The following is a 23,952-nucleotide window of genomic DNA, read 5'->3' on the forward strand; positions in this document are numbered from 1 at the left end:
GAGAGATTAAAAAGACTGGAAGTGTTCAGCTTCGAAAAGAGATGATTAAGGGCAGATATGATAGAGGTCTGTATGATGAAAAGTGCAGAGAAAGTGAACAAGGAAGTGTCATTTACCCCTTCACATAATACAGGAACCAGGGGGTCACACAATGAAAGTAATAGGCAGCAGGTTTAAAACAAACATAAGGAAGAACTTCTTCACACAATCCACAGTCAACTTGTGGAACCTTTTGCCTGGGAATGTTGTGAAGGCCAAAAGTATAACTGGGTTTTAAAAAGAATTACATGAGTTTATGGACTATAGGTACATCAATGGCTATTAGCCAAGATGGTCAGGGATACAACACCATGCTCTGGGTGTCCCAAATGTCTCACTCCCAGAAGCTGAGACTGGACGAGTGACATGGATCACTCAATAATTGCCCTATTCTGTTTATTGCCTCTGAAGCATCTGACACTGGCTGCTGTTGGAAGAGAGGATACTAGGCTAGATAGACCATTGGTTTGTCACAGTATGGCCATTCTTATGTTATTTTATGGATACCATGGTTTAATAACCAGTAGCTACTAAATCCTCCCCAAAATTGGATGTTTCTCATATTCATCGTGTCTTTGATAAAACATTTAAAATAATAATTTCACAATAAATGGGCAAGGTGGAGCATCCATTGCACTCTCTGAACTTCCCTCTTTTGTAAACATGATGAAATCTCATTAATTGACTTTAGTTTTCATTACTATAATCAGTGCAAAACTCTACCAGTACACTACAAAGTAGTTTCTAGCAGATGCTGGACATGTCTTGAATGAGATTACCAGAGATTAGAGAACCAGACAGAGCAGACTTTCAAGAGTAATCTAATTAACAGATCAGTCCACTTTTCCCCTTTGTTTATTCCATCTGTTCATGTTTGCTGAGCAATGCATATCCTTGCACAGGTAGACTTCAGAGGTACTTTCAATTAAACATGTTCATGTACCCCTAACTCATGGTCTATGAAGGTAGACTCACCATGGTATGCTAATAAACACACAGGTTATCAAATTAAATAGCCATTTACTTTAGCTGCCCAGAAGTCTACTCTAGTCATGTTAATTATTTCTCTCTCCTTGTACAAAGAAAGTTTTGCTGAATGATTTTTAAGTGCTTAAGTGGCAGCTGCCTTTTGCACTTGGTGTTACTTCTGGATAGTTTTTAGGGGTATCCACTTATAGCACTGCAGTGGTCCAATATCAAATGACATAAGTGAATGACCTAGGCGGGTTCCAGTATCGGAAAGAAAAGGTCAGAGCTTTCTTACCAAGTACGAAAGATGAAAAGCACTGCTGGCAACTGCTCCTATCTGAACATCCAGCAGCAGCTGAAAATCAGAGTACACATCATAGCATAGCTTGGAAATATCAAAACTGCCTATGCGATTTCAAAAGTATTTTTAAAAGTATCTGTTATGGACATGAGTTGGCTGCCCTGGGGAAAGTTTTGCCCACAAATATATAAAAGTATGAATCAAAATGTTTTTAATAATTGGTTTATACGCATTTCAGAAATATGTGTTACTATACTATTTAGTCTGTGTAAATTCCACTTAATAAAAAAGAGGCAAAAACTGTTCAACCTTTTTGTATGAAATTACAGAGATGTTACAGTCTCTGGCACAGCGTCCAGCTCCAGCAAATACTAATCGTGAACGGCGGCCACGTTACCAGCATCCGAAGGGAGCACCTAATGCAGATCTAATCTTTAAAACTGGTGGGAGGTAAGACAACCTTTCCTTAAAGTTGTTAATTCTGTTTCTAAGTAAGTTCCAGCATAACACAAAGTTAATGATCTATGCCCTGAAATGAAGCTGTTTCTATTTAAAGTAATGTTATTCTACCAACTATTAAAATACTTGGCAGGTTAGTTTTATGTGTTGGTTGTCCAATGACCATAGTATAGGGGAGAGTTGGGAGATTGCCAAGGAATCCTGATTTAATTGTTTACATTATAATCAAAGCTTGTACCACTGGCTTCAGAAGAAAAGGCGTAGTTCTTTATTTTCACACAGAAAGTGCGCGGGAAGGAAGTTTAAAACTTCTTTAAGAATTCTAATGTAATTGCGGTTCTTTCAGTTCTGTAAGCTTGAAACACTCAATTTTGTATTGTCATAAATGGAAGGAAAACAGAGGGACAGAGATTCCACTGTAAACTCATTTGATTTGCAGCATGGTGGACACATGCTGAAAAGCAATATTGGATTGAAAAGAGCTATTCCCAATTATCATTTCAGGGTCTAAAATCTAGGTGGGTTAGAGGCTAATTGACATATTCTTAAACATTAGAATAAGACAGAGAGTTTCTGATCTTGATGTCACAGGAGAAAAACAAAAAATATTATGAATTCTTTCACCTCAAAAGAGTACAATGGAAATGATCCCAAGAAGGGCAGCAAAAAACGGTTAGCGATATGATGTGGTGGGCTTTCATATGACAAAAAGCTTCTAAAACCTGAGATGAGCTAATCTGGCAAGTGCTGAATTACATAAAACATTTTAATTAAAACCAAATGGGAGCTACTGTTAATCTTCTGTAATAGGAGAACAAGAGGGCACAAAAATTGGGGTAAAAATATTTTTATATAGTACAGTGTCATCCTTACATTTTTTGAGGCAGGGAAGTAAATAAGTCTTAATTTTGTAAAACGCTGTCTGTTTCCAGTGCAGTATGAATTATGATTATTCAGTGCTGCAGGAAGAGGTTGAAGCAAGTAGTTCATCTTAATTTAAAAACTGATTATCTAAATTTAAGTGTCAGTAACATTTACAGTTTTGTAAAATGGAGGAAAAAGGTACAGAGCAAATTGAACTTCATGATGAAAAGGAAGGAAGGAAGGAATTTCCCCCGTGGTTTATGAAGATCCACAATTGGCCAGGTGAATTATGGGATGGGTTTGATCTTCTCTGAAGCATCCAAACCTAGCCCAGTCAAAGGCAAGGGTCCTGGATTAGACACAGCAGTGATTAGTCACAATAAGTCAGAGCTGTTCCAATGCATCTTGTTGAGTAGAAGTTGAAGCTCTTGAAACTCCAGAGGCTGGTGACAAAATTATCCAGAGAACAAACCTGCAGTTTGTTTCAGTAGGTTCATTTAAAAAAAACAAAAAACAAAACCTCCTTTTTACATAGAATTTCAGACTCCTTCCATCTCTTACCAAAAAAAGTGCAAATGGCTTTTATAATTAATTAACAAATAAAAAGGGCATGGTAAAACTTTGTTGCGTGGAAGCAGCCATGCTCCTGTGAGGTGGAAGGAGTTTTTTTTCTCACTGTAACCAACACTAGCTAAGACAATGTAGAACCCCTTCCTGAGGCAAGTTTCAACATGTATCTGCAATTTGTGCTGGCAGAGAATAAACATAGTTTGGTTTTCAATTACCTTGTTTTTGCCTACCTCATATGGGCTTGTCTTCATTGCAGAGTTAACTCGAGTGTCTCTCCAAAACCAAGTCCTGCCCCACACACACATTTTAAAGTCGAATGTGGTGATGCTTTTAACTTGATTTGGCTGTCCTTTCAGGGTATAGGGTACAGCTCAGGTTAGATCATCTCATCATAATACAATCACCTGTAATTGACTGTAAATTAAATTGGTCTGTGCAGCTTGAGTGTTAATTCAGTGTGGCCACTCTGAATCTGGAATGTAGGTAACTTGAGTTAACTCTGCAGTGACGACATAAGCCGGTCGTGTGTTTTCTCCATGCACGTAGAAAACACATCTGTACACACAGACTGCCATGCCTGGTATGCACTTAGTTGATCTGCTTCCTCCTTTTTTCAAACACTGATTAATTCGGTGGTGGATAGAGGGGAGCATTACAAGGATAGAAACTTCCCTTTATTAGCTTAAAAAAAAAAAAAAAATCTCATGTCTTGTGTTCCAGTCCTATAGTCCAATAATCTCACCAGCTTCATTTTGGTAGCACTTTTGGATTGGAAGTTTTAGGTTTCCCTTGTGTTCCTTCTCCCTTCCTTGGGTCCTTCGAGACAAAGTGTCTACAGCCCCTCTTCCCCCACCCCCCTCCAAAAAAAATGTAGTTTGGTTTTAAACTTGATCTCCATAAACTTTTAAAATACACTCTGACACTTTCCAAAGAAACAACAATCAGCTAACTCTGACTCACTGCCTACACTACAAAGTTAAGTCAACTTAATTTAAATCGGCATGTGTCTACAGCAATAATTGTCGGTCAGGCATGTTCACACCATGCTCATTGTCTTGGTGGAGTGTGTCCTCACTCGCAGCACTTGCATGAATGCACAGAGCAGTGCGCCGTGGGTAGCTATCCCACAGTGCAGCTAGCCGCAGGGCCTTTTGGGAAGAACTTGCCATGCCTCATGGGACCAAAACATTGTTGCAGGGTGGAATGGGAACATGGCTTTGATCTCCCATGATTTCCTTCCTCCCCTACCCTGATATCAATGGCAAACTCCTCATACTTTTTCGCACCTGTTTTCAAGAAGCATGGACTCCACTCAGCTGTGCACTCTTGTTGTGAGCATTACAAACACCTCTCGCCTTATCCTGTGGTATTTCCAGAGCTGAGATAGGAGCCACCACGCGAAACGTTTTGATGTCCTTCAAGCAGCCTGCTGCAAACCATAGAACAAAACAATTCCCGATTGTTGCTGGCAGTTGTGCAGCAGCTGAACATGGTGGAGCACCGGTTCTGTTCCCAGGAAACAAGCACTGACTGGTGGGATCACATTGTTACGTAGTTATGGGATGATGAGCAGTGGCTGCAGAACTTTTGAATGCGGAAGGCCACTTTCCAGGAACTTTGTGAAGAGCTTCTCCCAGCCCTGAAATGCAGCAACACTAAAATGAGACCTGCTCTGACAGTGGAGAAGCGAGTGGCGATCACTCTGTGGAAACTTGCAATGACAGACTGCTTTACCGATCAGTGGGGAATCAATTCGGAGTTGGTAAATCCACCATGGGAGGAGTTGTGATCCAAGTTTACGAGCCATTAATCGACTTCTGCTAAAAAGGGTAGTGACTCTGAGAAATGTGCAGGACATAGTGGATGGTTTTGCTGCAATGAAGTTCCTTGACTGCAGTGGGGTGATAGATGGCACTCATGTCGCTATCTTGGCACCAGACCACCTCGCCAAAGAGAACATAAATCATAAGGTATACTTTTCAATGGTGTTGCAAGCACTGGTGGATTACGGGGCATTTTACTGATATCAGGGATTGTCAGGAAAGGTGCATGATGTGCACAACTTTAGGAGCACAGGTCTGTTCAGAAAGCTGCAATCAGGGACTTTCTTTCTGGATCGCAAAACAACCATTGATGACATAGATATGCCAATAGTGATCCTGAGAGACCCAGCCTACCCCTTGCTCCCGTAGCTCCTGAAGCCGTACACCAGCCACCTGGACAGCACTTAGGAGCGGTTCAACAATACTCTGAGCAAGGACAGAATGGTGGTGGCATGTGCCTTTGGACATGTAAAGGGTAGCTGGCGCAGTTTACTTATTGGGTTAGACCTCAGTGAAAGCAATATCTCCATTGTTATCGCTACATGCTCTGTGCTCCATAATATCTGTGAAGCAAAGGGAGAGAAGTTTCCACATGAGTGCGGCATGGAGGTGGATAGGCTGGCAGGTAGTTTTGAGCAGCCAACTACCAGGGCAATAAGAAGAGCCCAGCAAGGAGCTGTGTCTCTCCAGGAGGCTTTGAAAACCTGTTTCAGTAATGAGCCACAGTAATGTGCGTTGCTCATCTGTGTTGTGCCTTTCCATACCAATCCCCTCCGTTGCATCAGTTTCCCTGTACCTCCCCTTCTCCCCCCCGAAACTTGGAATAAATAGAGTATTTCATTCTTGACTTTTACTTCACAAACATAAAGAAACTGAAAGACCAGAAAAATAATTTAACCTTGGGAAAACGGTGTGATAAAATTGGAAAGGGAGAAACCAAGTCAACTTGTTCTGTGTAAGCACAGAAGTTTTGCCCATCAAAGATCTTCGAATGGCCACCTTTTGTTCTTAGTATTGTCCCCGGTATTGAGTGGCAGGAATACTGCACCTTCTTTCCCGCCCACACCCCACATTCTGGAACGTATCGGGGAGGGGATTGGAAACAAGGCAATGCTTGCAGGCTGTTCTGCAGAGGGAGTCTAGCCTCAAGCTATTTTTCTTGAAGCTCAACCAGATGCCTCAACATGTCTGACTGGTCCTTCATAATCCGCAGCATCTCATCCTGCGTGGCACGCTCATGTTCCTGGGATGCTCTCCTGGTCTCCCTGTCCATGTCTTCAGACAATGAAATTCTCCATGCTCTTAGCTCAGTGTCAGCTGTCCCAGAGACATTCGTTATCTCATTGAATATATCATCATACGTTCTCTTTTTTCCATCTTCTAATTTGCAAAAGCCTCTCTGTCAGTGTGAAGGCTGTGCTGAAGGCCAAGCTTTCCATTGTAAGGCATGCAAAGCACAAGGTAACCATTGTCAGTGCATACACTGAGTCTAGTACAAAGTAGATATTTTAAAATCATTTCCCTTATTACACTGAAGTGCAAGCCAGAACATAATCAGTATCCCCCTAGCTATTCAGTGAACCGGTTTGCTGTTCCAGCCATGGTGAGTGTGAGCCAACAGCATGGGCAACGGGCCTTGTGCTGCAACTTATGGGCAGCCCACGTTGGGAGCACAGATGAGCAGGTGGACAATGCCCCTTTCCCTTAGCACCATGGTCGGTGCTTGGAGGCCAGGGACTAGTGTCAAGCCTCCCAACCTGTGGTCTTTGTCCACAGCAGCTCCAGTGGGGGTTGCAGATTGCCATGAGAGAACACAGGAAACCCATTCCACCCCTCTCCCTCCCAACACTGTAGCCGTTGCCCTAGGCTTGCAGACTGTGTGTTCAACACCGATCCCAGCCACCCAGACCACAGGCATATTAGGGAAACTATGGTTGAGGGACCTGGAAATCACCATGGGTGGGGGATCACATGCTCTATTGGTTGCATACAAGCTCTTGTAATGAAAACTTCCCCTGTTTTTCCTAGGTGACCCTATGATATCAGTCTCCTCAGGGTAACAGAGGCAGCAGGGGAGCAGATGTTGCAAGCCTCAGGGTACAGACCTGGTCCTTATGTTGCTATGCTGTGTACTGCAATGATACCAGCAGAATTAATACTGGAGTGGCATGGGAAAGTGTCCTACCATGGTGGAAGAAGTAAGGTAGCCTCCCCAGAAACCTTCTGCAAAGGATTGCAGAGTACCTCCATGAAGGATTCCCAGGCCATCGCTGTGCACATAAACAGTCTTTTCCAGGGGGTCTCTTGGTGCGTAGCTGGAGCAGACACTGGGAAACAGATCCCCACCGCACCTCACTTTTTCTTCAGATGAAACATAAGATGTGAGAGCATGTAACCCCTACAGTTTGATTGGAATTGCATACCCACCAGAGGTACCTTCCCATCATGCTCGGCCACGATGCTGTCCTGCGACCGGCTGGACTGCTCTGGGGTTAAAAATAGCTCCTGGGTCTCAGGGAAAATGGATCTCCTGCTCTCCTGTCTCCCATTCTCTTCCTCATCCACAATGTCTTCCTCATTGTTGCCTGAGGTGGCCCAGGACTCAGACTGGGACTCAGCGTGGGAGGTATCCACACTACATTTGGTGGTAGTGGTGGAGTCGCCACTGAGAATCACATGCAGCTCATAGTAGAACAGCATGTCTGTGGCGCAGAACCAGCACGACTGTTCACCTCCCTTGTCTTCTGGTATGCCTGCCAAAGTTCTTTGATTTTCATGCGGCACTTACGCATGTCCCTGGTGCATCGCTTCTTCACCCTACCCCACACGATCTTTTCGTAGATGTCAACATTTCTACAGCTGAATTGGAGCTGTGCCTGCACAGACTTTTCTACCCACAAACGAATAAGGTCCCACCACCTCCTGTGTACTCCAGTGCTGGAGAACGTTTGCGGCATTGAATTGCCATGGTCAGCTGGGCTGCCAAGCTGTCCATGCTGATCAAACTGGAAATGGGAATTCCAAAGTTCCTGGGGCTTCAGGAGGGGAGAGGCTGCTTCCTGTGTACCTGGCTGCTGTGCAGCAGAGTTGAAAACGATCTCCAGAGTGGTCACAGTGGACAGGGCTGGCCCTAGGCCACATGGCACCCCAGGTGAGGAGCATCTTTGACGACTCCCTTTCATTTGTTAAACTTTTGAATACCTTATTTTTTATTGTATTTGTAGCCCATTTCACAACTTTGCACAATTTGCATTTATGATTTATCCCTGTCATATAAGACAATAAATGTGCATGCTACAATCTGTAAGTCTCTCTTTTTATTCATGCCATATATAAGCAAACTAAAAGACATTTATTTTCTCTAAGTTTATAGAAACTTTTTAATTTTAAGAATAACTGAAATGTACTAACATAAAGAAATTGAATTGTGCACCAACATTAGGTGGACCAGTATTAAATAGTGTTACAATGGGTGACCCCGTTAGAAAATTAATCTTAGTTCTTTTATTCAAAAGGTCGCTTTTCTCACCTTTGCGTTCACAAACTGAAGTACAGTGTCAGAGAGATCCAAAGACTGGCCAATGGCATTTTCAAGCAATAAAATAGCAAGCAATGTCAGCCTCGTCAGCCATGGTTGATTGAAGATTTGTTTTAATGAGCCTGAGCTTCAAAAAGCTGCACTCACCATTCTCAACTGTGACCAGCCCAGCAGTGTGAGCAGAATCCTCAAAGTTATCGACACATTTGGAAAAGTATCTTTCAGTTCTGCTTCATGAATGAATTCGAGAACTTGGAGTGGAGATTGCTTCCCATGTTGCAAACTGTGACAGATGTTGTCCAGTCGACATAGAGGTCTTTATCATTGACGTAAGAACATTCCCCATGTATCAGCATCTGGTGACGGTCCGTAGAATTGTTCAAGCATTTTCCTGTACACTGGCAGCTTAGTAAGGTCATTCAAAAAACCCCACATCTTTTTGTGATGCTTCATTTGTCCAAACCTTTCTTCAATGGACACTCAAACAGTGTCAATGAGCAAGCAAAAAAAGTCATCTGAGATTTTTCTTCCGAGCTTCCCATCACCTCATCTGTGCTCTTGTAACCAAACTGTCTCTTCTTCCAATGAATACAAGTTTCCTTGAAGACAGGCTCCACTCCTAAGTTTTCCACCATTCCTTTGGTACCAGTGATGGCATCTTCAAATCCATTTTCTTCGTAGCCCACAACGAAATCAAGGCAGCTTCTCATCAAAGTAGTAGCAGTCGGGATGTCCATCGACTGAGTTCGTAATGCCTTGCTTACAACATTTACTTGGAACAGGATATTGTGCCAAACCCCAATTGAGACCAGAAATTTGAAGTCAGTGATCTAGTTTGCCAGGCTTTCCGCCTTGTGTCAGATTCTGGCTTCGGCTTTACTCGACTGTGCCAGTTCCATCAGGGCGTCATCCATCTCGGTCACTTGGTACCTCACTGGCCTTATGTTGTCAATGAGGCTCTCCCAGTGTGTGTCACTTAGTGGCTTCACAGTCAGATTTGTATCCTTGTCCATGAGGATCTTCCACCTGATAGCTGATGCTGAAAACAGGATGTCTATCCTTTGCAGTACTCCAAAGAGACACACTGAATCTAAAGAAGATGAGGCTGCATCTGACATAACCAGGTGGAGAATGGCTGCTACAAAGCATGAAGAAAGCTCTTGGATTCAGTGCAGGGATCTTTGCCTGGACAGCACTGTTTCTTCCCTTCGTGTTCATGCTGTTGTCGTAGCCTTGGCCGCTGCAGTCCTGAAGCTTTATTTTATTCTCAATCAGACATTCTTAAACAGTTCTGTTAGGCCTTTCCAGTAGAATCGTCCTCAGACCGAACACAGATGAAGTGTTCCTTTACTTTAACACAGCCATCCTCGTCATCAACAAATCTTACTGTAAATGACATCTTTTCACTGATTAATGTCAGGAGTGCAGTCCACTATTACTTCACTTTACCAAGCTGCATCAGTGCTATCAAGCACCTTCCTTGCCATAAGGTCAATTAATTTGTTTTTCTATTCTATTTTCCCTTTTGTCGCTAACAACAAAAACAGCACACCAGCCCCAGCGCCCCACAAGCCTGGCACCGCAGGTGGTCGCCCAGCTCTCCTGCCCCTACATCCGGCCCTGACAGCAGGGCATTGTGGGGCATCTTCTGGAGGTCAATTCAGTGGACTTACACAATGCTGCATCTACGCTGCTCTCTATTGACCCATCAACATCAAATTAAGCGCTACACCTCTCGCCGAAGTGGAGTAATTAAGTCAATGTAACAGGTGAGTTAGGTCAGCGAAAGGGACCTGGTAATGTAGCTGCATACATTATTATGTCAACATAAGGCGGCTTCCGTCAACCTAAGTTTGTAGAGTAGACCGGACCTGTGGTCAATGGGAAAAACTTCCCTTCTCAGTACAACTTTCCTACAGGAACTCAGCTGAGCCTGAGGTGCATGCAAGCTCAGGCCTGTACTACATTACAGATTTTTGCTGGCATAGCTCTGTCAGCTGACAGTGTGAAGAAAAAAATCACACCCCCTAACCAACATAGCTGCGCTAGCAGAACCACCAGTGTAGATGCAACTGCATAGGGTGTTTCTGTTGGCATAGGTAACGTCATTTGGGGAGGCGGTGTAGCTGTGCTGGCAGAACCAATCCATCTGCTGGTTTATATTGCATCTCCACTAGGGGGTTCTACCAACATAGCTATACTGGCTATGGAGTGTAGACAAGGCTTCTGAACCACTCGCATCCACTGAATGATTGTAACCTCTGCAAGCCTTTCTTTAATAAGTATTTCTATAGTAATCTCTTACAAAATCTATCTCAACAACACGTATTAGAAAAGCAGTACAGTTTTCCTTTAAAAGCAGCTGCCAGACCAGCAGACACCACAATTTAAGCCTATTAGAAGTCTGAGTTTTTTGCAGATTAATAGCTATTTCTAGATACCATTCTGAAATACTTCTGTTTTAAAATCATCTAAAACGGGGTGGGCAAACTTTTTGGCCTGAGGGCCACATCGGGGAATAGAAATTGTATGGTGGGCCATGAATGCTCACAAAATTGGGGTTGGGATGCAGGAGGGGGTGCGAGCTCTGGGGTGGGGCTGGGGATGAGACATTTGGGGTGCAGGAGGGTGCTCTGGGCTGGGATCGAGGGGTTTGGAGAGCAGGAGGAGGATCAGGGCTGGGGAAGGGGGAGAGGCTCAGGGTGCAGGCTCCGAGCGGCGCTTACCTCAAGTGGCTCCTGGAAGCAGAGGCATGTCCTTTCTGCAGCTCCTACACGGAGGCGCGGCCAGGCCATTCTGCACACTGCCCTGTCTGCCCCTGCAGCTCCCATTAGAGTGCGTAGGAGCTGGAGGGGGGTCATGCCGCGGCTTCTGGGAGCCGTGTGGTGCAGCCCCCAACCCTGCACCCTTGCTGGAGCACCGGAGTGGGGCCGAGCCACATGGTGCAGCCCTGACCCTGTGCCCTGGCCAGAGCAGGGCCGAGCCGCAAGGTGTGGCCCTGACCCAGAGCCCCGGCTGGAGCGGGGCCAAGCCACATGGTCCGGCCCCCGACCCAGCACCCCGGCCGGAGTGTGTGTGTGTGTATATATTCCATAATTCCATGCCATTTTCAGCTTATTAAGCTATTTATACTTGCTAGGTTTTTTTTAATGAGGCAACAAGCCTCATACAAATTATTAAAACAAAATACATACTGAAGTTTGGCAGGATGGATTGGGGGTTTCACTGAGATTAGGGTTGGGGGATCTCTGGTAATAGCAGGCTGAGGGGTGCAGTGACATTCAATGGGTTGGGGTGTGTCTGGGGATACAGGGCTGGGAATGAAGTGACATTCAATGAAGTTGGAGGGTCTCACTGATGAAAATGCTCTGACAGTCACTGGGGATGGGAGTGAGTCCTGGGAACCCATTCTGGGGCTGCTGCTTCTGCAGCTCCTAGCCTCTGGCTCCCCTGTGCTCCCCAAGGGACACAGGCCCTTGTGCATCACTGACAAGTGGGCAGTGCCTGCCATGGGGGGAGTGGAGTGGACTCCCAGGTGCTGTATTATGCAGCAGGTCTTGTAGAAGTTCTGCACCCCCCTATGCAACTCTCCCCTCAAACTTAAAATTTTTTGTACCTAGTTTTGTCTGTCTCTCTCTCTCTCTCTCAGCACAGTAAATAAGGGGCAACAGAATAGTGAACACAATCTTGAAGAATGCCTTAATGCTTAACGCCCCTTTGCGATACCCTTTACTCACACCTTACTCCCAATGACTTCAGAGAGATTTGTGGTGTAAAGTACTATGCATTGTGAGCAAGGGTATTGCAATCTGGCCTGTAGGTTAGGGATTTCCTGTTTCAAGAAGCACGACTTTTCTAATGTGAGAGTGAGTTAGTAAAGCAACATATTTGTTTTCCCATTTATGTGATGGGTGCTCTCTCCTTTCTTCTTCATTTTCCGTGTGTGCCTATTACTGATCAGACTGACACACTGTGGGGCTCGTTTCACACAGTAATGAGTCAGGGCTCAGTGACCATAATATTTACTAAAATAGCAGCATGTTTGCTTTATGGAAGGCAGGTTTTTGTTGTTGGTTCTAGAACTTCCTGGTTGGATTCATGCGGGTAACAGTTCTGGGTGTGTTATGTTGGAGATTGTCAGAGATTGCTTTTAAATAAATATTTGTTTGAGGATTTTAAACAGTCTGCAAGTGGTGGAGAAATTGGCATGGTGTTTCACCCGTACTTTTTTTTTATTAGCTATGACATGAACCTCAACATTTGTATTGTGCTGAAAAGCTACTGACAGATCGAGCCATCCTGCTGAAACATTTAAAAAATGTTAACTGTGGCATCTGTAACTTCGAGGGATGGGTTCTACAAGGATCCTTTGTCTAACTGAATGTTGTTGATGTGAAATTTTAATCAGGCTAAAGACACAGATTAGACAGCCCCTCCACACATGCCAGACTAGTCTTCCATTTATTGTGGTCTTAATTGCTGGTTATCACTATTGTGTGGGCACCGCTAGCACATTCATGTTTAAGATTGTGTTCAAGGGTCAAACTGGAGTGGGAATGTAGCCTGGTAGCAGGGACAGGCACAGCCTCCTAATTCAGTGGTTGCAGTGTAATAAAGTGGAGTGTAATCGCAGTCTGAAACAAAATGAAAAATAAATACAAAGAGAGCATGATACAATGAGAGGGCCGAAGGTGGGGGAAGGAGGAGTGATGATCCAGTAAGGCTGCTCCTCTCTGTGTGGCTGTCCTGGGGCCAATCCCAGTTACTTGTGGCAATGAGAGAAACCCTTCCCTGGACACAGTGCGGGAGGTGGCTCTGTTCAGCATCCAGACCCAGCTGCTCAGAGGCCCCAGCATGAGCTCAGGAGATCGGGACACAAGGAGGCATCACCCTGCCACCCACCAGTGTTCCCTCTGGTAGATTTTGCCCTTCGGGCCTGCCTAGCAGCACACAACTCTAACATCATCACAAAGTGACGTGGCCAGGAGCAGCATCACCATGATGCAGGGCACAGACTATGGAGCTGCTCACAGTTTCTCGTGCGAAGGAGTGAACCCAAATACACACACACATACACTGTGTTTTTGCATCCTGGGTTTCATGATTTCTGTGGGTGTAGTTGAACCCATGAAACCCTGCTAAAGTCGACCCTGCATGGTACTAACCCAGGCTCTGCCCACAGCTCCCACTTGTGACCCCTTGCGGTCATATTTGCATGTCTTCCTTCCTAGCCATTCATCCCATCATCCTGTTGCCCTCTCTACCATTTCTTGATGAAAATGGAAAAGGAGGGAGAAGAAGCCCCAGAATTGCCACTGGCCATAAGGAAGCAAGAGCTAGTAGAATGGGGAACCCCTCCTTGACCAAGAGGAGCAGGAGCAACAAGGGTCTTTGTGGCAGAAGCCGCATCTACAGGAGCTGGCTGGCTTTATTCTCTTCCAGTTCGGAATCCCCTAGCAAGCCAAATACTTCAGCTACCTGATACAGCCCTAACTCAGAAGCTGCAGTTTTAATTGTTAGCACTTCTTGCTGTGTTTGATCAGTGGCATCCATGTCAGGAGAGATGTAGGAAAAGATGGCAGCTGGTGCCTAGGTACCCACTGTTCCAGTTCAAGGCCTGGTTGTGTTGAGACCCTTAAAAACAGGACTTAATCCCTTTGGTTAACCAGTTTGTTTAAAGATTTTAGTTTGTAAATTTGACAAAATTCCTTTTCAGGGGGCCGTAGTTTGCCCATCCCTGATCTAGTCAGTCATGTCAGTAGTTCAGTCATTCTTAAGCAATATTACTATGACGTCTGAGATCTCAAGCAATCATTACCTTGTCTCTAGTTAATTTTGCATGCTGTGTGTTTGTCTAGATATACATGCTATACTTATTGCTGTGTTGGGGGCACCATAAATTGTAGAATTAAATATAATAAAAGCCCTCTGTTCCTTGCCACTCCTCCGAGTCTCCTGTTTCTGTGGTGAACTAGGAATACAAAGAAGTTTGCTGACCTCATACTTTTAGTCATTAGATTCTTGCAAACTCTTGGACCATAAACCAAAGGAATTTTGTTGTTGTTGTTGTTAGATTTTCTGCTTGCTTAGTGTCAGGTCTAAGGACCTGCTGGTCTTACTCTGTCTTTATGCCCAGTAAGTCTTGGGTTTCCACTGAGACTCAACAAGAATTCCAAGATAATCTACCATCAGCTCCCTCAGGATATTGTCCTTCCAGATCAAGGTCAAGGTACATTGGTGGACTAGAGTGGGGAAAGTTTGCACTACCACTTCCTGTTCTGCACTGGTTCTGTGCATAATGCTAGGACTTCAGTCCTTAAAATTGTCAATCTGATACTTTCACAGAAGACATCATAATTGTTTAGTCTTTGTTCAGGAAGGATAGCCCCACTACTAAACTATTCTACTATAAATCTCAGGTGTAGATTCTTGTTTCAAATAAATTCCTTTTAAAAATGTGTTTAATACTTTTGGGAAATATATCTCAGCAGGCCAGAAAGCCAGAATGGTTTAAACTATATTCAGGTTGCTTAACTGATTTGTTTATATATTATGCAGCATTGTTGTAGCCGTTTTGGTCCCAGAATATTAGAGAGACAGGAGGGTGAGATAATACCTTTTGTTGGACTGTCTTCTGTTGGTGAGAGAGACAAGCTTTTGAACTTACACAGAGCTCTGTCAGGTCTGGGAAGTATACATAAGCAACATATTATGAAATTTGGGCCCGTGTTTTAAAGATATAAATCATCTATTAATAAATGCACCAGAGATTGCAAAGAAGAAATTTGAGCATAGAAATAGTGATTTTCATGCCATTTTTAACCTCTAGTTTGCTTTTAAAAACCTCTCCTTTTAATAGCAGTAGCTTAAAGACTAATTGCTTTTTCAGAAGTTTTTCATGGAAAGAGGAACTAATTATCTGATCTGCATCAAAGAGCGTGCTTCTAAGGAGTGGTTTGTTTGGGAGAAGAGTAAACCTCACCAATTAGTCTCAGTAGTATAAACTCCTTCACCTGTGGGGTTGTATGCTCTGTAAGAAGACACTTCTTGTGATTGTCTACTGGTTGACAAACCTAATCAAATTGGATTTCAGTGAAACCATTTGTCATGACAGTTTTGGGATCACTTATTTTACATCTGTCTGATTTTTTTCTATGACCAATTTAAATGAGAAATGAAGCATAAAGACAATAACAGGATGTTGGGATTTTATTACCCAAATATTCATTAAAATCCCATAATAAAGCCTGTTTTATTAATGCTGAGAAATAAAGGCAAGCTTAACAAGGGAAAATTTAGATCTGCTAACATGATAATTTCCTGTTTCCGCTGTTGAGCAAGGGTACTGCTTGTATAACTCTCCATACAGCTGTCCTTTTGACCCATCTTCTTGCATTTCTCTCTTCTTTCAGCTTTACTCTAAAGGCCAGAAATCTTGGTCATCTTGGATCCCAACTTCTCTTCTCACAGCTCCACTTTAAAGTTGACTACATTCGGCTTAACATATCTTTCTTTGTCTACACTAAGTGCTAGGACTAGTAATTTTCCAAGACTAGAGAAGCTCTATATGTTGGTATGTCACAGTTCCCAGATCTTTGCCAGACTTCATCCTTATTTTGATTCTGCCTCTTCTGAAATCCTTATTTGACTCCCATATTAGCGTTCTCAGTCCCTACTCTTTTAAAAGGGGGAGTGGAGAGGCTGTAGCAACATTACACGGGACATGGGATCTGTTGCTCCCATCCTCTGTTTTCCTAGGCATCCTAACCACTTCAGATTCAAACACTGCTGTCTTGGTTTTCAAAACTCTGAAATAACTCTGCTTTCCACCACAATCCTCAGCCATCTTCACCCAGTCCCTCCAATCTTGGCCTCTTCTCAGTCCCCTCTTTGATTCTTTCCTCTTGCTGTGCAACATGCATCTGCCTGCATGCATACCCATACATGTTTCCCCCTTCCTCTCTCAAATTTCTGCAGTAGTGGGGAAGTCCAGCAGAGCAGTGTAATGTTCACCCTGCTCCTAAGAGTATGTGTGCAAAGCAAGTAGACAACCGTGGCTGACACGTGCCAGCCGACTCAGGCTTGCAGGGCTCCAGGCTGTGTGTGGTTGTTTCATTGCTGTGTGGACTTCCAGGTTCTGGGACCCTCCTGCCTCACAGAGAAATGTGTGTGGATGTGTGCACACGTGTCCTAGAGCTTGGGCTCCAGCCTGAGACCAGAAGTCTACGCGGTAATGAAAGAGCCCCACAGCCCAAGTCGGCAAGCCCGAGTTGGCTGGCATGGGCCATCCGTGGGTTTTCCTTTGCTGTGTAAATATACTGTAAGTGCCACCTTCAAGGGATGAGAAAATCCAGTCTCTGGGATCCTGCAGGTTTTTCTGTGTTCAGCAGGCTGCACAGGAATTGAGCAAGATCAGGATGGTTAGAAGCAGATGTAGAGCTCTAGGGCCCATTCCTATATATCTCCTACCTCTTCATACCAGCATGTGAGTGCTCACTGGGTTCCCAGAGGTTGGGGAGATGTGTGGTTCTCATTCACATAATGCAGGTGTGTAGGCAGGGTTACAGTTAGTGCTAAGGGGAATAAAAAGCAAATTTGTATTGACATGCTTTACCTGTTTGTCTTTTCAAGTATTTTTAAATAAAGGATGTTAAATTTTGATCTGCAACTACCTGCTCAGAGCATTGCAGTTTCATGGCAGTCTGGAAAGTACTACACTTTAGGATACTTTCCTTATATTACCAGTTTAAATACAGTGGTTAATAGCTGGCTTTGTGTTTGGCTTCAGGGTATCTTATTGTTTGGAAGCATGAGCATGTAAAATAGTTTATTAAAATAGCTTCAACTCTTGCTTTTAGCTATTTATATTGGGACGCTGCAAGTCAGGAGAGTCTAGGGCTGTGTGAAGGTGAAAACAATACTTTTTTTAATGAATAAAGCTTGCGTGATGTATTCATTTAAGTCTGTTCATCCTACAAAAACTGATCTGAGCAGTCTCCACCCTATACTAGACCTATAATGTGCACTTTGAAACTTTGCTAAAGGAACAGACTGACTGTACATGGAGCTTGATAACACTTGTTTCTTGTCTAGTGTTATCCTTTTCTGGTATCAAAAGGGATAGACTAAAACAAAGTATGTAATTTGAAGAAAAGGTGTGTTTGAGAAATATTGCCTTTCAGCAACTTCACACCTGTTAACATGTTTAGATTGACTGCAAGCATTAATCATTGAGATTTCCTCCATCCCATGTATAATCAACTATTAGTCCTGTGAATAAAAATCTATCTGAGGTACTTGCATGGCAACACACTACTGTAATATCCAAAGGCCTCACAAGCTTTAATGTATTTATCCTCAGCACCCCTGTGAGGTAAGGAAGTGTTGTTATTTCCGTTTTACAGATGGTGAGCTAAGGCACAGAGACATTAAGTGATTTTTCCAAGGTCACACAGGAAGTCTGTGCCAAAGCAGGGACTTGAATCCAGGCCTTGAAATTCCTAAGCTAGTACTCCAACCTCTGTCTGTGTTCACATGCATATACATATTACTTGTCATTGGTGTGCATGGTTCTTTAAGGTCAAGGTCCCTGCCCTGAAGATCATACAATCCAAACTGAGGTGGTGGTAAAGCAAGAAAACACCACTATGAGCAACATAAGATGTAAGAAGGAAATCTGCTAATGAAACAGTAATGTTTAAAAAGAAATCAGATGCTCATTGTGTGTCTATTTCGTGTCATTCCTGTTTCTTTGTTTAACGTGGTCAGGCGAGAGAGAGGGAACAGACAGCGCCGAAGCTGAGATTAGTCATGGAAAGCACACCGAAAAGTGAGTTTTGAGAGGAGGTATTTGGAGGAGGCCGAAAGGGGGCACTTGGCACGCAGGAAGAAAGAGGTTACTTCAGGAATGAAAAGGGCATGGAGTTTTGGGTTGGTGGAGGAGACAAAGGGATTGAGCGGAAATCTGTAACTTGAGGATCTCGTGCATTAACCAATCATAAGAGTTTTGCTCTTATGGTTTGATATCAGCAGATCCCCTTGATGGAATTACACTCAAGGATTACTACTTATTCAACAAGACTGTGTTTTTCATGAGAGTGGGTGTATTATCCTGGGAATCCTGCCCATGTTCCAATTTGGATCATTACATTCTGTGTTCCTATCTAAATCTCCCTGTTTCAAATGTGTATGGGGTTCTTCACTTCCTAACCTAAACTGTAGTGTACTTTGCACTTTTAAAATAGTGCAATGTCTACTTCAGACATGGCTGCATTACAGCGGTGCGTGAAGTGAGCCCTGTATATTCCTTATCTATCTTGTGGGCTGTAGTCAACATTCATATTTGTAAAGTGCTTTAGAAATGCAAAGTAAGTTTTGCAGGTAACACCAAAAAAAACAACAACCCAGAATGGATTCAATTTTAGTATCCTATTTTCAGTAGCTCACAATTTGTCTAAAAACCTTTCCATATTTGATCTCGTCAAAAGGTAATGTTGGTCTGTTTTTTATGTTTTGGCCAAGGGCTAAGGTAGATGGATAGTCTTTCCCCATTTTAAGGAATTCTAATTTTTTTAGTCGTGCCTATAACACAAAAGGCTCTAATTGGAAACTTTTCATGAAAATATTTCTTAATAAAGGGAATTTATCAGCTTTACAAGGTTTGGAAGGAACAAATTTAGTAATAGAAAAGTTTTATAAGTAACTGAAATATTGTTTTTGAACATGCTCAGTATGCTACTGCTAAGATTTTTAGCAGTCTACTCTTGCCCCTCCGCTTTGTGACATGTCATACAAAATATAGGGAGAACTGTGTATTCTCTGCTTTTTCTATCACAAATATAGGGGCAGCTGTTAGTGGGAGAATTTGCATGAGGAAGATTGTTACTACATCAGAACACATGCAGCCAAACCCAAAAATTGCATTAACAGTAGACAGGAAGAAATTGTGTTTTAAAAAAAAAAATGCAGATCGAACTGTTTTTGCAAAATTCTGTGGCATTCTATAGTTGTTCCATTTAATTAAAGATATGAAAATTCAAGCTTCTTCCTGTGCTACTTGTTTTGCAAAAAGCACTACAGAAATCTATATTAATGTAATACTAAAGTCACACAGTTGAAATAACAGTAAAATACAACAGTAAAGATTCCAGTGGTAGTGTGAACTTAGCCCCATTGCATATCCTGTATATTTTATCGTATACATTTAACAGCATAAACAGAAATATATAAACATACTATATGTAACCTTGTTTCCTTTATATCACATCTAACCATACTGATATAATCTCTTTAATTTACATTCTTTTACCCAGATAGAATTGCTTCACATTTTAGGTATAACCTAAGATTTTAATGTGTCATTACAAGTTTTTCAGAATATTTCAGTATTTGACTCTAGAAAGCCCAGCTCTAGTTTTTCTTTAAACTTTGCCCACATCTGTTACATCTTGTACAGCAAGAAATAAATTATGCATGAAAGCAAAGTCTATTTTAAGCGAAGTAAAAATCTACTTACCTTTCGACAAATGGTGCATGCTTACTCAGTAGCCTTGTCTCACAGTAGTCTGTTTTTGTGCTTGAAGCGAAGCTTAGCTTCCCCATTTTTGGAGGAGATGGGTCAGGAAGGAGAATTTCTCTGATCAGTCTCCTGGGGTTGTTTGCATGGTGGTATATTTGCCTTCCTTTGGCACACACAATTTTTGTAAAAGTATTTATAAAGTGAAAAGATGGAATTTAAAGGATATAAGCTACAAGGGGTAGGAATGGCCATAAAACAGATCCAGACATGGCGAACTCAACAGCCAACTTTAGGTCCTGTACAACTGCATGGTTTTGGTCCTTTAAGGATAATGTATTTCCTTTCTTCCCCCCCCCCCCTTTTAGGAGACGTTGATCCAGCAGCAAGTGTCATTTCATTAGGTCCTGTATCTCTGATGTTGTGGATAGTGGAGTCCTCCAGCAATTAAATGAGAGCCGTGGACACATCTCAGCATGTCAGTCTAGAGAGTTCAGAATCGAAACCTGGGACAGGCTGGAGCCGTGGGGAAGAAACACCAGCCTCCACTAAAAACAGAACAAGTGGAAGCTTCCAAGTCATGGCCTACAAAAAAAGCATTTTGTTACAGGAACCGTGTGAGGGTTAATCTTCTCATGAGAATGGAAGTAAATAAATGAGATGGTTAACTTGACCAGTGAGCAGTTCAGTTACAACAAAGAGCAATTAAAAATAAGATGGATTACACTGGAACGGAAAGGGTTTTGATGGCTCGATGTGAGGAAAAACAAAGAGAGTTCTAAACCCAGTGGGAGTTACATTATCTCTGAATCGAGCATTCTGTGGCAGAAGAATATTCTTTTGGGGGCTTCAAGTCTACAGTAGAAAAGTGTAGAGCAAGCAGTAAAATCTTATCGCAACCCTGACATGTAGGATGACAAAATTATGATCAATTACCAAACATCAGATACTCCACAGAGGGAAGGCTTTTGTTTTAACAGTAACCTTTTTCTAAAAGGAATAGGCGGGAGGGGGAAAATCAAAGAGAGCCAAGGAGATAAAATTGTCTGTTAAGGTTAAAGACAAAATGTGAAGTTTATTGACACAGTGTTTACCCAAATTGCATAGAACAGCCTGACACCAGCCTAAGAACAGGGATATAGTTGAGCCCATTGTAAGTATCATTGAAAACCAAAATGTGCCAGTCAGCATGACAGAAGAACATCAAGGAGCGGATCCAAATGTTTCGTTGACCTTCATGGGTTGACAAGCCTTTGTGTCTTAAAAAAAAGAAGGGGAAAAAAAAAGTCTGGAAATAAATAGAATTTTTATTTTATTTTTTTTCTAGGTAGAAATGAGGTTTCTTGGTCCGTTTCTGACAATCTGTTATTTATTAGTATAGTTGTGTTTTTTTGTTCGCTTTCAGGTAGGTGTAGTACATTCAGTTAAAGAGCACATCTGTATGCTACTACTTGATTAAATCTTTTTTTCTAGCTCTTTTAAAATTCTTTCTACCACTGGTTTGGTTTTTGCATGTAGAATAAAAAGACTTGTAAAATTGTAACATTTCACACAGAAATGCCGCCCGATCTTCACCAGCTTCAGAAATCTGACCTTTGCCGATGCTGCAATAAAGTGTTGTAATTTAGAATTAGTGTCTGTCTCTCTTTAAGTTCATTTTGAAGTAAATGATGATCTGAAATAATATTAATACATTATGTACTAAATGCCCTGGAGGATATTTCTGGCCAGCATTTCACTTATTTGAGTGTCATAAGGAGTATATGACAGTGTACAAACATGAGACGGTCCCTGCCCCAACAAGCTGACAAACTAGATCAGACACAGATAGTACTGTACAGTCTTCATTGAGACAGCCTGAGTTCCCCCTGGCTGCTGTCTAGGTTCTCTCCTCACTCCTAATCTATTTGTATTAGAGAGAGGTAGATGTATTTCAAATTTTTCACAATTTCTTTATGTGGACAGATTAATAATTTTTCAGATTCTTATATTGACTGAATGCTGTCCCCAGAGTATTGATTACCGTTATATATCAAGTTGGTAAAATATTAACATCTTACTTTCCAAAAGGTACTGGAAAAATTAGTCAGGGGAAGGGCAAGAAAGTTAGACTTCGTAGTGTTAAGATATGAAGAAAGGCTAAAATGAAGATATTACAGGTGGTGCAGGTGCTAAACTTGCCTGTCACTTCCCATGATGAGACCCTTGTTTTCAGTTGCTTATAATTTTGTGAAACTTTCATCATGCAGGCTGGAATTTTCCATTTCAGATATCTGCCTCAGGCTGAATATTGTTGGGAAGTTACAGAAAAAATAGTTCAGACATTTCTGAGAATAAGGTTCGGGAAAATACTTGGTAAGAAATTTCTTAACATGGGCAAAACATCTGGGAGACGCTGTAGTACCCTCAAGCTTTGAAACAAGGATTTTAAATTGGGAGTTGCTCAAGTACCAGGGACGTGCCTTTTGCTATTTCCCTGAAAAAAAAATCATCCGACTCTGGCCAGGTTATAAACCTTTGAAACATCTCAGTTGGCATGTGTTCGGTAGAGTCTTGTTAGAGTTTGGCAGCTAAATTTTGAAAATTGCATCTGTTCTGAGCATGCACCATCTCAGTACGGCAGTAATGGAGCAGGACTTTCTATGCAATTGCTCCATCCAGCTGTCTGGGACTGCTGCACTGTCTCTTCTTTGCTCTCAGTGCTCCCCATACTAGTGCCCAGGCAACAATGAGGCAGCCTGATTCAAATCCAGAGCAGTAATGCATGTGGAGGGAGAGAAAGATTCATGGTGAGAAGTAAAGGACTTGAGGGAAAGGGTTTTTTTATAAGTAGTGGGGAGGGGGTATGGGCAGGGGTAGAAGACAGCATTGGAAGAAGGGAAGAGAGGCAGGTGCTGGGGGGAGGGATAGATAGAAGCAGAGTGGAGGAAATATGGATAGAAGCCAAGGATGGGCAGGGGGAGGAATTAGGTTGGGGGAGAGGGGCTGTTAAAGGCAAAGGAGGGGTGGAAGCAGAACCAGGAACTGAGGAAGGGTAAAAGCTGATGGGATGGGCAGAAGTCATGCAGGCTAGTGGGCCAGGCGGGGATGAATATGGGCAAGAGCAGGAGAGGGAGGATGAGAGCAGGAGATAGGGACAGGCTGTGGTGAACAGAGGCAGAAGGGTCTGTAAAAACTAGAGTAATCCCAGGTTCTGTAGGGAAATGTGACACTTTTTGGGGTTACTCGAGGTGTCCAGAGCGAATTACTATCTCCTGCTTACAGCAGGAGGGAGCCCTGTCTGGCAACACAGACCCCAATGACTGGCAACACAGACTCTCTGCTCTGTGTAAACTGTCATGGGATAAGAGGGACGGTCCTGTCATGGATCAGTAACTGCTTAAAAGATAGGAAACAAAGGTTAGGAGTAAATGGTCAGCTTTCAGAATGGAGGGAGGCAAATAGTGGTGTTCCCCAGGGATCTGTGCTGGGACCAATATTGTTCAACATATTCATAAATAGGGCCCTACCAAATTCACGGGCCATTTTGCTCAATTTCACAGTCATAGGATTTTAAAAATCATGAATGTCATTTCAGATATTTTAATCTAAAATTTCACAGTGGTAACTGCAGCAGTCCTGACCCCAAAAAGGAGTTGTGGGGGTCACAAGGTTATTATAAGGGGGGTCGTAGTACAGCCACCCTTACTTCTGCGTTGCTGCTGGTGGGACACTGCTTTCAGAGCTGGCCGCCTGGCCAGTAGCCGCTGCTCCCCGGTCACCCAGCTCTGAAGGTAACACAGAAGTAAGGATGTGGGTCAGGACCCCCAGTTTGAGAAACACTGGTCTCCCCCATGGAATCTGTATAGTATAGGGTAAAAGTACACCAAAGACC

At 42.9% G+C, this 23,952-nt stretch overlaps 1 protein-coding gene across 4 annotated transcripts in view; it reads left to right on the forward strand.

Moving 5' to 3' along the window:
• Positions 1-21,708, forward strand: part of UPF2 (UPF2 regulator of nonsense mediated mRNA decay) — a 137,078-nt gene extending 115,370 nt beyond the window's left edge. For 2 of the 4 annotated variants that reach the window (XM_048836594.2, XM_048836596.2), the window contains 2 exons: positions 1,639-1,759; positions 18,332-20,418. In XM_048836594.2, the coding sequence (XP_048692551.1) occupies positions 1,639-1,759; positions 18,332-18,365 (155 nt within the window). In that variant the 3' untranslated portion in view covers positions 18,366-20,418. Of the gene's footprint in view, positions 1-1,638; positions 1,764-18,331; positions 20,419-20,446 lie in introns of those variants that run through there. The other 2 variants (XM_048836595.2, XM_048836598.2) reach the window with 2 other exon arrangements.
• Positions 21,709-23,952: the final 2,244 nt, after the last annotated feature.

Source organism: Caretta caretta, chromosome 1 (assembly GCF_965140235.1).
Source record: "Caretta caretta isolate rCarCar2 chromosome 1, rCarCar1.hap1, whole genome shotgun sequence".
NCBI lineage: Eukaryota > Metazoa > Chordata > Testudines > Cheloniidae > Caretta > Caretta caretta.